The 16,517-nt window shown below is 38.1% G+C and overlaps 1 protein-coding gene across 2 annotated transcripts; it reads left to right on the top strand.

Moving 5' to 3' along the window:
* The first annotated feature begins 125 nt into the window (after positions 1-125).
* Positions 126-13,984, top strand: MTPAP (mitochondrial poly(A) polymerase). 2 transcript variants are annotated; one of them, XM_085318267.1, is made up of 9 exons: positions 126-236; positions 1,939-2,111; positions 2,658-2,891; positions 3,194-3,418; positions 7,217-7,428; positions 9,620-9,846; positions 11,094-11,186; positions 11,274-11,347; positions 12,172-12,389. In XM_085318267.1, exons 1-9 carry the CDS (start codon positions 206-208, stop codon positions 12,286-12,288), a joined length of 1,386 nt encoding a protein of 461 aa, XP_085174393.1. In that variant the 5' UTR covers positions 126-205; the 3' UTR covers positions 12,289-12,389. The 2 variants fall into 2 exon arrangements, with proteins under 2 accessions (XP_085174393.1, XP_085174392.1); XM_085318266.1 differs by lacking the exon at positions 12,172-12,389 and adding an exon at positions 13,113-13,984 and having other exon boundaries at positions 131-236.
* The last annotated feature ends 2,533 nt before the right edge of the window (positions 13,985-16,517 follow it).

Below are 16,517 nucleotides of genomic sequence, written 5' to 3'. Positions count from 1 at the left end.
CGGGCCGCGCTGCTCCCCCGCTCCGCCTCAGCGCGGCCTGGGCCGGCCGGGCGGGCCGGGGGTCGGGCCGGGCCTGGGCGGCGGCGCGGGGCGTGTTTCCAGCGGGCGATTCGAGACCGGGCCGTGCCGCGGGGCGCCCCAAGGCGGGGGACCCCCGGCAGCTCTGCCCGGCGCGGCAGAGCAGTCTGCTGCCCTTGTTCAAAACATGGTTTATCCCGTGTGGGAGTCAGCTGGAGGTAAGCCAAGGGGTAGCCGTTATCCCCGAGGGGCTCCGTCAGGCGCCGCGCTGAAAGCGTGTGAATGTCAGTCTACATTTGCTGCAAGCCAAGAACAGAGAGCTGGTGAGGGCCGAGCAGAGTTAGTGCAGAGACTTGGATGTACCGTGCAACTTAACATGATAGTGCAGGTGTGAGCCTGAGTTGGYGCTTATGCTGATATTTGTGTTTCAGGGCAGCATTAGGTGGCACCTTTTTGGTAGGAGATCAGGGTGTTTCAGTTYGTGAAGCTAACACTGCTGACAAAAGCAGCAGTCTTGTGCTGTTCACATTCTTGTGCTAACACAGACATGCAGAGCAARAGCAAATCAGAGTAAAGAATAGTTCCAGGTTCCTTTTTTTTTAAAAAAAAAAATATATATATAACCTAGATCATCTAGGTCTCACCTGGTTTGTTACATGGCCRTGTGAATACTTAGGCTAGCATCAGAGGGCAGCATTAGAATAYATGTGAGCACCATGTGCAGGATGGGGCGTTTCTTCCAGCAGTAGWGCTGGTGTATGCCTATTTAGTGATATTGTTTCACAATCACTTTAATGGAAATGTTGTTGGAAGCAGGAGAAAAAAGTAAAATTGAATGCTCCTCTCATATTTCAAAATGCTTTAAACAACCATTTGGATGTAGTCTTTTGCATTTGTGCTATATTTATGCTGTGCAAATGGCAGCAGAGCTTAGGGAGCACTCATTCTGCGATAGTACTTAAGTAYATACAAGTAGTGTATGATTAAAGAATTGCAAGACCAATCTGGCCTGGTGGAGGGAGCCCTGGGAGTAAGGAGGTTTGGGTTCATCTTCTGGTTGTGTCACTGGCCTGTAGGACTTGTCAGTTCTGCATCTCAATCCCTTCTCTGTCCCCAGGGACAGTAGGATATTTATCTTTTTCATAAAGCGCTTCTTCAGTGCTATATAAAATTAAGCTATTGAAACAACTACTCTGAGTGTTTATTATTTATAAGTCTGTGTGAGAGAAACAATAAACCTCTTGTAAAATACTTTTTCTGTGCTTATCGATGTTCCAGCATGTCTCATTTCCATGTTGATTCTGTAGGCTGTCAGCAACGATATATGTTGTCCGTAGTATGGTGGGTATGACTGATCTGTGAATTAATTGATGAGTAGATGAAAGTGTAGTCTTAAGTGCATTTGGAGGGATTAGAGTTACAGTAAAAAAAAAAGATACTAAATTACAAAAATAACTAAATACTTCATTGTTCTGAAGGTAAAAGTGCTGGTTTTGTGGTAGCAGAGGTAGATTTTYTTTTCAGTGCAGCTTACCAAAGGCCTAGCTTTGCCTGGTACCCTAGCTAGGTCCCTTACTGCGAGATTAGTACACCAAATCCGACTGTGTATGCTCAATTTTCTGATAGTGAACAGCAAATAAGAGAAGAGCAAGTATTCCTTGTATCATCAACCTTCCTGTGGGATCAAGGGAGGCTAGTATTGTTTTCTTCCTGTGTTTCCTAGTGTTCATTTGTACAAATGTACACATTTGTGAGAGAGTTGCACTTAAGTTTCTTGATTGCTTTCTTTGTTGCTCCTGGAGAGCCAGAGGAAATTTTTGTTGATTTGTCCAATCCCAAAAGAAGATTAAGTATACTAGATTCAATTTTAAATCTTCATGTTTATATAGCAAAAACCTTAGTKCTCATTTGTTCACACAGATGCTGAGGTCAATACCAGAAAGAAGACTTTCACAGAAGTTCAGACAGAACGACTGGAGCAAGCAGAAAGGACTATTTTAATTAAATGTCCACCAAAAATTAATGAGAAAAAATTATTGCAGTATTTGTCCAGTCATGGAAAAATTAACAGTCACTTCTTTTTTGAAAATCGYGTAAGTAATTGATGATATAAACTTAAACAAAAAGAAATGCTAGCATTTGGACTAGGCCTTACATATGTAAGTTGAGCATATTCTGCACAACTGATGTATTAAACTTGTTTTTATCTTTATTAAAGTTTACAAGTTACTGAGTAACAGTTTTCTTAAGTCAGCTAAGCAACACCTGCTGTGTATGATGGATAGCAACCTGTTTTGAACTAAATCTTTGAAACTTATACATAATACTGCTCACTGCTCTAACAGTAGAGGTAACCTTTTTAATGTGTTTTTTGAATATTACAATTGTAAAGGTAAATGGATTTTACTACTTTTCTGTTTAATGTTCACTGCTAAGTGTTGCATATCTTAAAAATTTCTGACCTCATATCAAAAGGTGTCTAGAAAGTGTTGGGGTGTGAAAAGTAGCACTCAGCTTCAAAACTGTTGTACTGTATTGTTGCAATGTTCCCAGGAAACATCTTGATAACATCAGTACAGTCAGTTCAAGACTTGTATGCAGTTATCTAATCCTGTCTATTTCCCTTCTTAATGTTTTAGGGTATCCATGCCGTAATAGAATTTTCTGAAAAGAACAGTATAGCCTCATTGCAGGATGTTATTGGAATCCCAAATGCTGCAGAACATCATGTTGTTCCATTTAAATCTAGACTTTTTACTTTCATGCTGAAAAACCCGGTCGGTCAAGCTGCTCCTGAGACACCAATTCACCTCTCTCCTCAGTCTCACATTCCAGTGAAAGACCTTATTCAAAAGCTTTGTGGTGCTGACAATGTACGTATAGATTTGTAGATCTCTCTCAATTAAAAATGAATCATATGTATTTCAGATTTGCAAGTGGACATGTACAATTTAGCTGTTATTTCTGTCTTTAAAAAAAATGAGGATTTTGCATGAATGCGCCTCRTACATTGGAACAAATAGGTGAAATTTGTTGTTTTAATTGCCAAAAATATTTTCTGTATCAAATAAACCTCTCTGTGAATCAAAATTTTGTTCAAACTACAATCATATGAAGTAGAAAAAAGATATATTATGGGTCACTGTATCTTCACAGTGTTCAATTTCTTAACTAGATAAGCAGTCAGATGTACACTTTACTGAATGAGTATCAGCTTACAGAAGAAAATATCAAGCTTCGATTTCTGGCCTGTTCCCTGGTTCGGGACTTCGCACGTGCATATTTTCCAGACAGCGTGGTAAAGCCATTTGGCTCTTCAGTGAACACCTTTGGCAAACTGGGATGTGATGTGGACATGTTTCTGGACTTTAATGAAACAAGAAAGCACACTACAAAAATGGTAAGATGATGCCTTGCATCTTCAGTCTGTTGGATTTTTTTGGCAGAGCATGCATGTAGAAAGCGTACCTTGCATGTAGAAATCTGTGTACGTAGACTCTGATAAAGGTTTCACATCAGCCTGTACTAGAGATTGTTATTTGAATGTTTAGACATGAAGACTTTCAAAAACTGAGTGTGACATGAAAGAAGAGATGTTTGCCATTATAGGAAAAAGTGATTCAGTGTTTATGTAGGCTTTGTCTGCACCATCAGGGTGGATTTCACTGTGGAGGAAACCCTGGTCTCTCAGAGCTAATTCAGCAAAGGCAGACCTTCCCATCCTGCTGGGAAACTATCCTGGTTTTCCTTCTCTGGAGCTGTTGGGCATATACTTCAAGCATAATTATTTTGTGCATGTGTGTGCACATGTATTATTGGAGGATTGTCAGGCTCTTTTTCTCAGTTTAAAGAGTTAGTTCTACATTTAAAAAGATTATTTCAGGTGATCTTGTCTGTTGTATCTTTTGCCACAACTAGGAAAATCATACTTGACTACGACTCTGAAACCATTTCCTTTATCACTGTAACTGTTTTTGTTGATAGTGTTAACATGTTGGTCAGTTTATRAAAACCATTTCAGTTTTCTTACTGAGCTCATACAGCAAGTTTACCTTCTAATTAGTAATTGACAGTAGACTTGGAAAGAGAAGACTGTAAATGTGTAATGAACTAGGTAAAAATGAGGTGGATGTTCTGAGCACGATCTCCGTTATCTGCAAACCAGACAAGCTAGTTGTATTTTTATCAGTGTATTAACAGCCTGTTATGCTGTTGGCATGGCAGCTGTGTTAATGTTAAAACACTGACATTGCATTCTTGCTGGTGCAAACTGTATGGATAGTGTAATATGTGCTACTGTTGTTTAAACTCATCTGGATGCTCTAAATATCATAGTATAAGAATGTTACTCCTGAGCTGTCATTTTATCATTTGGGTGTTTTGAAGCAACTTGTGCTCTCATGGGACTGTGGGARGTACTCAGATACTGTGGTAGGAATCAAAATAATACAGTGGTCTGAGAAGCACCAAAGAGATGATGCCATCTCTTCCCTCAGTGCACGGACAGATAGATGTATATGTGTGTTTTACTGGGAGTTTTGTTGTGCATCTGCCGAAATTTCTACAGAAAAGAAAGCACAGGATGTCCATAATTATTTGTCCTACATCATGTCATAAATGAACTGTACTGTTTAAAGCTGTTATAAACTTTAAAAGTATTTGGAGGTAGACTAGATTATTAGCAGTTGTGATTACTTGTGGACAGTTGACATACTTATTACTGTGGGGCTCCTCAGCACAAACCACCAGGGCTACTATTTGAGCTCATGTCTTCATGTTACGTGACAGGTTAGTAGGCTGCGTGGCACATTTAAACTGTTAGGTGTGATGCAGTGAGACTTTTGCCTTGTATACAAGCACAGTTGTTATGCATTAAAGAAGATAATCTTGTTGGTTTTATTGATATTTTGCACTGCTAAAATGGGGGCAAACCTGTTGTCTTAATTTCAAAGGTTGTATAAAAATAAGGTACATTAGAGAGTTGTCCTATAAAAGAGAGTGAAAATCAATAGTGCAACTCTTGCATTTTGGTTCAGGCATAATCAAAGAATAAAGGAGATCAAGATGCCAGCACCTAGAGAGCTTTTTACTTTGCAGGAAATTGTGGTGTGGGTACACCTTCCTTAATAGGCAACCTATGCTTAGTGCTTCCRAGAAAGACAAAAATGGTATTCTCCCTGGCAAATTGTGTTACTAATGTGCATAAACTGATTGTCTGTCTTGGGATAAGTGAATGAAGGAAAATAATTTATAAGTTGAATAGCAGCAGAGGAAAGAGTATCTTCTCCCTGCCAAATTATTGCAGAATTTTAGGAGGCTACCAGCAGTGGAGGAAGACCAGGTATTTCAGCATCTGTTTACATTTACTTATTTAGTTTCATGGAAAACTGAACAGTGATTGTGAGTTAAAAGGGCAGCAAAGGTGGGAGCATTCTTTACTATGGAATCTGTGACTATCTGACTTTTTTTCATTGTATTTTATTCTTTCCTATGGGTGATCAAAGGACTAGGTACAAATATGTTTGATGAGCAGAGAGATGATGTTTTAACATGCAGGCAGTTTGGGAGAGCAGTGAGTGATTTTAAACATACTTTAATGATCATTTTAGAGTCATAGTTTTTGGATGGAAAAAGTTAGGCTTTTTTTTGGGGGGGGGCAGTATATCAATTTACCCAAAAATACTAGTTTATTTATTCACATCTTCTGTTGTGGGCAACATGGCAGGAATAGGAGGAGAACCACAGGTCTAGGGTAAGTGTATCAGTTCTTCATCTTACCCACAACTGGAGCTAAAGCTGTATGTGAAAGTCTTGTCAATTACTGAGATGATCATCTAGCTCCCAAGAGATACTAAACAGTTCTCTGGGAAGGCCCRCTGTGATTTTTGTCACGCGCAAAGGTAAAAACACCAGTGTACTGACTCATCAGCGAAGTCCCCATCTCCGTCTTCCCTGTCATCTACCTCAACCTCTAACCTATTCACTTCCACTTAAAGACTTAGAGGTACTTCAGGGCAGTTCCAGGCTCACTTTCTGTATCRGTGTTGGTTCCTCTCACTTTGAGCCAGCCTTGCTCCAAGGTCATAGCATTTTAATCCTGTTTGGCAGTGTATATCAGGGTTTGCCATTCTGGTACATTCAAACAGTGGCTCTGGCTGGAGAAGTGTGGGCAAGAGGAGAACAGGAAAAAATGCCTGAGTATTTGCCAGAGTTGCGCAGAAATTGGGTGCTTTAAGGTGGGTTCATGGGGAGGGGGTCCCAAGGTCCATGACTTCTGAATTGTGCCTGTCTGTAGGCGCCTGGTTTCTTCCCACTAACCTGGTGATAACAAAGGTAACCTCAGGTAGTTGTGTCTCAGAGGACTGGTTAGGTCGTTGTGTAATGCTTTTCATCATTTAGTGTRCGTTCACCCGTAACATGCTCCAAAGAGAAGGTTAAGTCGGTGTAAGGTATCAAATCAGCAAGCAAAAATAGCTGACATTTACAAATACAGAGACTCTAAAGAGAGTAGATTTCATAGAAGTGCTTTATTTCAATATAAATTATGTGTATGAAAACTACAACTACAAAGGCATACAGGAAATTACATGTCTAATATGGTCAGAATGCAGTTCCAGAATTTATTTATTTGTCAGGAAAAAACATATCTGATGTGAAGTTAYTATTTTCAGAGTTAGAGAAACTCATTGTTATTTTAAAACATTGGGAAATTTGCATGCTAAAATTTCTGGATTCTTTTCAAAATGAAAAAGATTTTATTTTACAGTGCTACTTGAGTCAATAATWTGTAATGTGAGGATATGGAAAAAAATACTGATAGCATGAAATCAGCAGTGGTTTGGTTGTGTTTCATCCTTTTTGTTTGTTTAAGTATGCCTTTTTTCAATCAGAATGTACATAATRTCTCAGGAATTCCAGAATTACTTGCTTTAGACAATAGTGTGACGTATTATACCCTCATCTGAGCAGCTAATTTCACAATAATTAATTGGTTATTAATCTGCAAAAATTGAATCATTGAGAAAGAATATAAAATAGTACATTTTACCAGGTTCTGCAGGCTGCTTTAAATAATACATTTGTCTTAGAATCTCTGATTGCGCAGACTCCTTTGCAAATTGTGGTAGTCTTTCAGAAGTATTCTTAAATATCTCTTTAGTTCCACAGGTAACAGTTTACTTTTAAAATTTTGTGGTAGAAAAAAGGTCCCTTTGAAATGGAGTATCAGATGAAAAGATTACCATCCGAAAGACTGGCGACTCAGAAAATTCTGTCTGTGATTGGCGATTGCCTTGATCATTTTGGTCCTGGATGCGTGAGTGTGCAGAAGATCCTCAATGCTCGCTGCCCGCTGGTGAAATTTTCCCATCAGCCAACAGGATTTCAGTGTGATCTGTCAGTGAGCAATAGGTAAGACATGGTTTTTAAAAAGTTTAGGTAGAATGTATCTGTAATCTGGAAACCTGTGATGAACACCGTCTAGTAGTTTCTGCGTTGTTTTTGTAACGTATACAATAAAAGAGCACTTAAAATTGCTGGCTCTGAAAGTATAAATGGTATTTTTGACTCTTCTCCAGTATAGTAAACACTTGCTAGCTGAATCTAAAGTCCTGAAGAACACTGTGTAAAAATGTTGTCATTGTGAAGAATTGAAAGAAAACGGGGTTCTTTAGTCATTACTTCCCTTCACACACATAGGCAYATGCACAGTCATCCTCGGATTTCTTTTCAGATTAAGAAACTGCATTGTATTAATTTTCATCATAGTCTTCCAGCTGCTTTGCAGTGGTTGRGTTTGTAGTTACTTCAGGGTTCTTTGTTTTTCGTTTCAAGTGCCTGTGTGCACCTGTTTGCTGGCAAAGTATCTTGAATGATAAGTTACCTCACTGATTGTTACTATCATTAGGAGTTTTCAGAAGAGTGTCCAGTAGAGGGAGCAGGGTTCTCAGAAATATCCCTTTGTGTGTGTTTTCCCTTTTCCTACTTGCTGTCATTTTTTTAGGTGACTAGTGGTTGATTGGAAGCGTTGTTTTTTTTTTTATTTTTTTTAACTTATTAAGAATGGAAGTTTATGCCAGTGATACAGATGTATACTGGACTAAAGATGCACACTAAAAAATAAGTACCTGACCCTTTTCACTGGTGTCAGGGAGTGATAACATATGAGTGATTATCTTTCAAGAGRAGTTTGTTATAACTTTTAATACAGATTCTGTGATATAATCAGATCCTAGATTGAATTTTCTGAATTATCCAAARTTCTGTTTTGGAATATACAGGGGTTGTTAAGACAATACTGAGGAAACGTATTGTAGCAAAATAATTTTTCTGCTTTGAAGCAGAGCCTTGTATATGCAGCCACAGGGAAAGTCAGCAAGCAGTTCTCTGCAAACTTCCTTATACTTCTCTGCTGAGTAGTAGGTCAGTTGTGACTCTCTGTGTGTTCTATTGTTACCATTTGGAGTAATAACAAATATTTGTGGACACAGGGAAGCACTTCACAATCAAAATCTAAAAAGTCAAGGTAKTACAAAACTTTCACATTGGGAAATTTACCTAAAACACATTTTTTTTTTAAGGAACTAAGTGCAAGATTGGGAGCAAAAAGTCTTGCACAAGTTCAACAAGCATTTTAGACAAAAACTGTTCCCAAACTGTCCCCAGTGTAAGTCTTGTTCTTGCACCCTGCTTCCAGTATCTTTTTTTTCCTGCTTTTTCTTGTGCTCCCTTTTGTACAGTACAAGAACGTTTGTATGAACATGTGGTGAAGCAGATCAGAAACTGATCTGTTTGAAAACTATTATCCTTCTACTTGAGTTCTTTTTCAGCAGGATCTGGATAGTTGTTACAAATACCTGTCAACAATATGGATATGGTAGTGTGGGAATGACAGCAAGCATCGACAAGCAAAGCTGCTGCTTCTAGCAGCAGTGACTGTGTTTGTTTAAAGCATTTGCTAAACAACAACCTCAAATTTATTCTAGTCACACTAAAAATGTCTTTAATACTTTACATTTCAAAATTCAGAAATGTATTCTGCAGTGTGCAGACTGAAGGACATCAAACTTCAAACATTAGTCGTTTGAAAACTACTAAGTTGACTTGTTTTGTAGATTTCACTGTCTCTATACTCATTACTTATTTTTAAATTCATCATACTATAACTCTTTAGATCAAGGTTGTAAAAGAACTTCTAGTTTGTACTTTCATTAGGATATAGAGATTATCTACTGTATTCCTAAGACATTTGTGGCTAAATTAAATATATGTTTTCAATCTCGATTCTGCATGGTTTTGCTCCCGAGTACCCAATTTTTTTTTTTTTTCCCTCGTGATACGGAACAAGGAAACAATGCAAGTCCAGTGTTASTATTTATCCCTGACTGTGTTCTCCTTACTATGAGAAGCTATCAGGGATTTAATCYTGGACAATCCCAGGAATTCTCTTCTAATTTTTTAATGGGTAAAAGTTGTTACTATTTTTTTTTTAATAAATATCCTCTTCACTTGTAACTGATGCTTTAGGATTGAACAGCTAGCACTGAATCTAGTACTTCACATTTCTCTCATATTTACACGTCTCATGCTTTTTCTTCCTCAGCATTGCTATAAAAAGTTCAGAACTCTTGTATATCTATGGTTGTCTTGATTCCCGTGTAAGAGCRCTAGTGTTCAGTATACGATGTTGGGCCCGTGTACATGGACTTACAAATAGTGTTCCTGGTGCTTGGATTACAAACTTCTCTCTAACAATGATGGTCCTGTTTTTTCTGCAAAAGAGATCACCGCCTATCATTCCAACAGTAGACCGTCTTAGAGAACTAGCAGGTAAGGACAGCTGTTAATGAAAGAAATTGGTGTGATTCTTATGTTTATTTTTCTCTTCTCTAAAGTTATGAATAAGCCCAAACCACTTCTTTATGCTCTCAGATACCCACATATATTGTGTATACCATATGTTTGAGGGAATATACAAGTTTCACTTGTATTTTTTGTGGAAAAAGAAACCCCACATTTTTAAAAGCAAAATTACCTCATTTTCTTTACAATGGTAAATTCTACTTGGAGGGGTTAATGTTGTTCTGTGCCATGTTTATTTTCATCAAAGCTGTCTCAGTGCTGCTTTCACATGCTGGCTGGTTTTGCTTTATTTTGATTTTTGTTTTAGAAGACTTAAATTCTCAAAAGTCTCTCTGCTTGTTGTCAGTTTTGATTGATGAATATGATGCATGTCGTTTTATAGACATCAGATGTTTAAAAGAAGAGTTAAGATTTTTCTCACAATTTGCAGTATCCTTGAGAATGTTCAAGACATCTAGAAATAATTCTTACGTCTTTGTGAGTTAGCTGTTCTTGCCATTTCATACATAGCTTTCAGGGTATGATAATTTCACATATCTTCAGTAAATCTAATGAAAACATGGAGAATGACATCCCAGACTCTTGATTCTTCGGTTATGTCTCGTGCTTGTTGACATGCTTCCTTCCAAGTTGTGAGTAGATAAGTTCTATATTCGATTGCTTTGAAAGCAGTTCAAACATTTCCATTAACATTTATCAACAAGCTTTCAAAATGACTGTAGAAGTCCTATGCACGAAATGCTTATCTTGAAATTTTGCAAAACTATTCCTAATCCTGTTTTTAAGAAGAAAAGGCTAGAAGCTTCAGGTCTGATTGCCAAAACACTTCTGCAGTTATTAACCTTGTAGATTTGTGGGGTTTTAGTGGATAATAAACCACTGTATGCAAAGGTACTAGGTTTCTTACTTAAAGGAAATAACTTCAGAGGTATAAATGTCATATACATTCTTCTTGTAAGGTTTTAAAAATACTGCATTTACTCGTTTTCCTTTGCCTATCTGTAAAATTATTTTTTTGTCTTCAACCATTTAACTTGAATCTTGACCTGAGAGTTCACTTTTTAAATCAACTCATAACTTGATTGAATTCAGTGAATATTATTGTATAAAGTCATGTCACAGATATCAGCCATGACTGAATTCAGAATTTTATTAAATACAACAGCATTTGTGTTGTTTATCTCTTCAAAAAAAGTTTGCAATTTTTGTTTCAGATGAAGACGACAAGCACGTAATTGGACGTTATGATTGCTCGTTTGTTAGTGACTTAAGGAAGATTAACTCTACAAAAAACACAGAAACACTTGGTAAGTAAGTCTTTAAATATTTTTTTGCCAGTATGTTAAGAATAGACCTTTTCTTACTGTTACTATTGACTTTTTTTTCCCCTTTAGATGTATTGCTGCGTGACTTTTTTGAATATTTTGGAAACTTTGATTTCAGAAAGAATTCCATAAATCTTCGAAAGGTAAATGCATTTTAATCTCTCATCATTATCTACTGAATTCCCCCATTTGCTATTTGAGAAACTACGGATGTTAAACAACTATTTTTGTGAACTTAATTGTATGTACAGAGTAAATTGGTGATATCCAGAAACTGAGTCCTTTTTATGAAGGAAGTGAGCTTTCTTTTCAGAACGTCATCACTTAGTGTAACGTTCTTAATGGTGCTGTACCGTTACTTSGGTGTAATGGAAAGCACAAACTTTAATGCTAAGCCTGTAGGATATAATTTTTTTCCCCTGACTGCTGTGTATCGAAGGTGGCTGTTTTAAAATGGCTCCTGCTTTGATTTTGTGGGAAGAAGACTTTTTAAATATCATGACATATGTCATAGCAAATGTCTGTTACCAACCCTGTATGCCAATGGGCATTGCATTTAAAGTTGGGAGTCTAGACCCAGTGTCCATGTTAAATTTTGTAACTGAGTTTTGAAACTTTCTTCTGACATTTTAGTTTCCTGCTACAGTTCACACTAGCATACAGTGTGGGCAGTTACAATTCAGTAAGCATGACAGTTAACAGGATCATTCTGTGCTTGCCCAGAGGGCTGCAGCTCTTTGCTTTCTGTGTACATTTCACTCATGCTATTTATTGATATGTGTCTGTGTGTGTACATACATAAATACACTAAATACACAGGATATGGATATACTGGATAGGGGATTTCAGTACAGTGTTGCTCTGTGGATGCTCTTGTGTGTATTTCATTTCCTATTTGGGCACTGTGGGCTAGTTGCATAGAAGTGGGGTTTTTTGTGTGTTTTTTTTTTCTTTTTCTTTTTGACAGTGCTCAGGTTGTTCCAAGAAACTAATCCATCAAGCTGAGGTGCCTTTGTCTGTTTTTAAGTTTCAAAAAAAGATAAGCAAAACCCTCTATATGGTGGAGCCTAGAGTAGACAGGTGAATTGTCTGAGATGCTGGTGTGCTACCTGTTCAACCAATGCTATTGGTCCTGGGGCAAGAGTGTGTTGTAGCATGTGTGTGGACATTTCCTTACTTGGCAAGTCTAAGCTGGTAAGTTCTTGCTAGAGCTTGCTGTAGAAGGCTTGCAGAGAGTCTATAATAAAGAAAATGTCAGCAAAGGAGCACTAATAAGCACAGAGACAGCAGTGCATTTAAATAGCAAACTACATAGTGTCAGCAACTTGCCTTTTACTATGCCAGGTGCCCAAAAGCTGRCAATGATCTGAACATCTCTATACTAAAGGCCAGAAGGAACTGTGAGGAATTTCAGCCAAGGCAGTAATCATGTTTTGCTATACTAGCTCTTGATAAGAACTGAGAGAGGAATGGTTTGAGCCTATGGAGTGTTTGTAGTAGTTTAGCAAACAGGACTGTGCAGGTTAATATGACTCGTTCAGGCTGCTCCATGCTCTGTACACAAATGTTGATGTGAGTTAGGAGGCTGTAGTGAGTGAGATTTCAGGCTTGTGTAAAAGCAACGGGGGAATGGCCAAATAGACAGTTTGTTCTACTTGTTTGTCTTGAAGGAAATATAAACTGAACTTACCAAGGAAAACAACTACTGAGAGGATTCAAAGAGGAGTCATACGGTCAGATTGACAGGGAAATTAACTTGATTAATCATCACTTTCTTTTCCACAAAAAGTTTTCTAGTAGGTCAAAACACTTTTACTGTTAGAGCTAGTGTAATAACTCAAGTGATTTCTTACTTATTTTGCCTATAACACATACGCAATTTTGGCTTTTACTTTTAACTATCTGCAGGGAAAGGAAATAAATAAACCTGAGTCGTCTCCTCTTTATATCTGGAATCCTTTTGAACAAGACCTTAATATCAGCAAGAATGTTAATCAGCCACAGCTGGAGAAGTTTGTTGCTTTGGCCAGAGAAAGTGCCTGGATATTAGAGAAGGAAGATAGAACTCAGCGAATGGTCAATAAAGAGCCCTGGGGACTGGCAGCTCTACTGATACCATTTGGAAAAAGTAATCCCAACAAGATCAAGAATAGAATGAAGGGAATAGGAAGTGAAACAATCAAAAGCCTCTTGGACTCTTTAAAGTTAAGTAATGTGAACAGTCTACAAAAAGCAGTGGGAAAATGACTTTCAGTGTGGAAACACAGTGGCTGCTATTCTGTTTTAGGAATTGAATGTGACACAGTCTGAAGGACATTAACATTTCTCTTATGGTGAAGCGGAGAGTCAAATGACTTCTGTTTTCTATTGCCATGCTTTCTGTACATCTGCTTTGCTTCTCTATACTTCATCTCCTCCTTACTCGTTTTTCCATCTGTTCTGTGAGTGAAGAACATTCAAATGCAAGTTTTACAGATACCTTTTGGAATTAGCCTGCAGTTGGGCATAGTTTTTAGCAAAAATACAAATAGAAGGAGCATGGGAAAAAGCCTTTGGGAATTTTGTTGGCTAACGCACAAATGATGTGCTAAGCAAAAGCTCCAGAAGCAACCACCTTTCAATGAAACCGCAGTTTAAAAGATGACAAATGTTAGTACTGTTACTTCCATTGCAGGCACATTCTGGGAGCCAGTAAAACCAAAGTGTATGTGTCTATTTTTGTAATTGTTTTTCACTTGTGTAGACAGTGCCAAGATACAATAAAGAGGATGGAATTGGTAGCAGGGTTTGCAGTTTCATAAAGCATTACTCTCCAGGGATTCTGCAACTGTTTCATGTTGGAAAAGTGGGTTTGCTATTGTGTATGCCACCTGTTCTCAAACTTCTTCAATCTGATCTTTATTATGTGAGTATCCATAGGACTGGTTCCCACTCGCACATTATTATACACACCTCTGTCATCTTGCCTTCAACTTCACTTTAAACTGATATTTTGCATTCCAAATGGCTTTTGCAGCCACTTTTTTGCCTCATCTCTCTCTGTCCCTTGCAGAGATCCATAGGGGATCACCTGTCATCCTTGAAACTGGTCCCCAGTCCTGCCGCCTTTTTCAGATAGTAAGCAGAGTGCTGCCTGTCACCTCTCCCAGATTGGCCTGACCATTAGAGTCAATATTTCTCCTTGGCTCAAAGGTACTATTGACTTCTCAGTGTGTCTACCACTGGAGAGTGTGTTTTGGATGGAATAAAGTCAGATGGAAAGGGAAATGGAGAGCAGAGACAAATRACAGACACATTCTAGGTAGACTTGTAAGTCTCTTGTTTGCCCGGTTTATAGCCACTTATATGCCCTAAAACTTTGCAACTGTGGTTTGAACAAATACCTGTTCAACAGGTATTCGTTCTCTCAGTGTCGTTCGACAATGACTGTTGTCATTACTGTTAAAGAGAAGTTCAGTACAATAAATTACAATAACTCAGAGAACATCATACAGATGCAGKATTGATGTTCATAATTAGTTTAATTTTCAGTATTTTTAGATTTTTGTGTGTGTGCTGCAGTGGTATATAATTTTGTGTGGAATTCCTTTCTGTTCATGTAGTCTGAACTAGTATATTAGTATTAACAGTTGCAAAGGGTGTTTTCACTTTTTTCCTGAAGTATACTTACTGGAAAAAATGTGAGAGTAATGCGTACTTCCAAAGCACGTATGTAAAATTTTGTTCCTCCCTCTGGGCAAGGAAATAGCAGCAGTTAATACCTAAACTGTTAAACCTCGAGTGACTTGAAGACTCTCTGTCAGATCAACTCCATATTAATTTATTTAGGTTTTAAAATCATATRCTTATATTTCTTATTCATAAATGTTTTATCAAAGGAATGACTTGCATATTCGTTATCTTGGTCATAGGAATTAATTCTTATATTAACTTCTTTAAGATGGAGCCTTGCAATTCAGTTTCGAAATCTCTGTGCTAGTGAGTGAACATCTTGGTAGCTGATATGAAATTTGTTGTAACTTACTGGCATTAAACCAAACTTCTTGGCACCAAGCTAGGTACTAATGCTAWAAGGAGCCTTGATTTTTATAGAATCTAGAGAGATGTTTTCTCCAGTAATAGCTATTCCAGCTATTAAGGTGCTACTTGATTACTTTGTTTTTTTCCTTGTTAAATAGAATGGGTAACATTGCAATGCAGTAATAAGAAAATGGCACACACCAGAATTGTGACAGTATATACTTGCTTCTCAGAGTATATATGCATTGGTTCACACTGATCTAGATAGGAAAGATATGATAATTTTGACACTGAGACACAAGATACATGTAGTCTAAGATCACTAAACTTAAGGCAGTCGAGCCACTCTGAAACATATGTCTTTGGTCAAAATGCCTCAGATGTAAATTTGCATAGGCATTCCAGCTGTTTAGTATTCCTTAAAAGGGAGGACAGAGCATGGTTACTGTATATGCAGAGCCTGTTTAGCATCACAGTGTTTGTCTATTTAAACCCTGTGTCCCTTTTGGGAATAGGTTTGAGCAACTATTGCGGCTGCAGGCTGATTGTAGGAAAGAAAAGATAGAAGTCAAAAGCATTGTAGCAAATAAAACAYGCAGGTGATTGTTTTAAGTATCTGTAAGTCCAGGGAGCTGAAGGCCAGCTGCTKATTACTGTTCTCTGCTCTCAGCTGGTCCTGCAAGTCTGTAGGCTTCATCATTTTTGGTGTTATAAACAAGCCAGCCTGGTGGATTTCATAGAGGAAGCTGCTAGCTGTGGGTGGAGAGCAGATTGTAAGCGTCCCCTGAACATCAGTTGTGCCTGAGAAAAGAGCTATGTAACATTGCTAGGACTGAAGCCACCTGTGGGAAGAGAACCAGACAGGGAAGAAGTGGACCAAGGTGTGAGGAGGCGAGTGACTGTCTAGCCAAACAAGGGAGACAGTGTGATCATGACTTCCTGAGGGTGTAAGCCTTCTCACGCTGAAGATAGCTAGGAACAATCCGTCTTGCCAATACTGTTCTGTCAGTAGAAACAAGAGTTGGATGTTTGTCAAGAGAGRAGCATGGAGATGGTCTGTACTTGAGAGCTTGCTAATGACATGAAAATAATGTCTCAGCAAGAGTGAGGCAGTGAACTAATTACTTCTTATAAGTTCAGTAAGAGCCGTTGTGAGACAAGGTTAACATGACAGAAGAGCAACAGAAAATACATCCATGGCACCACAGTGGAGCATAGTGCACAAATCTGAACTACTCTTGGGTGTGCTGGCGCCTTTATAGAGCTGCACAGCACCATGCAGAGACACTAGTT

Source organism: Rhea americana, unplaced genomic scaffold, assembly GCF_003343005.1.
Source record: "Rhea americana isolate MKP2758 unplaced genomic scaffold, rheAme1 scaffold_53, whole genome shotgun sequence".
Taxonomy (NCBI): Eukaryota; Metazoa; Chordata; class Aves; order Rheiformes; family Rheidae; genus Rhea; species Rhea americana.
The sequence above is the reverse complement of the archived record's forward strand: the minus strand, read 5'-3'. Positions and strand labels throughout refer to the sequence as shown.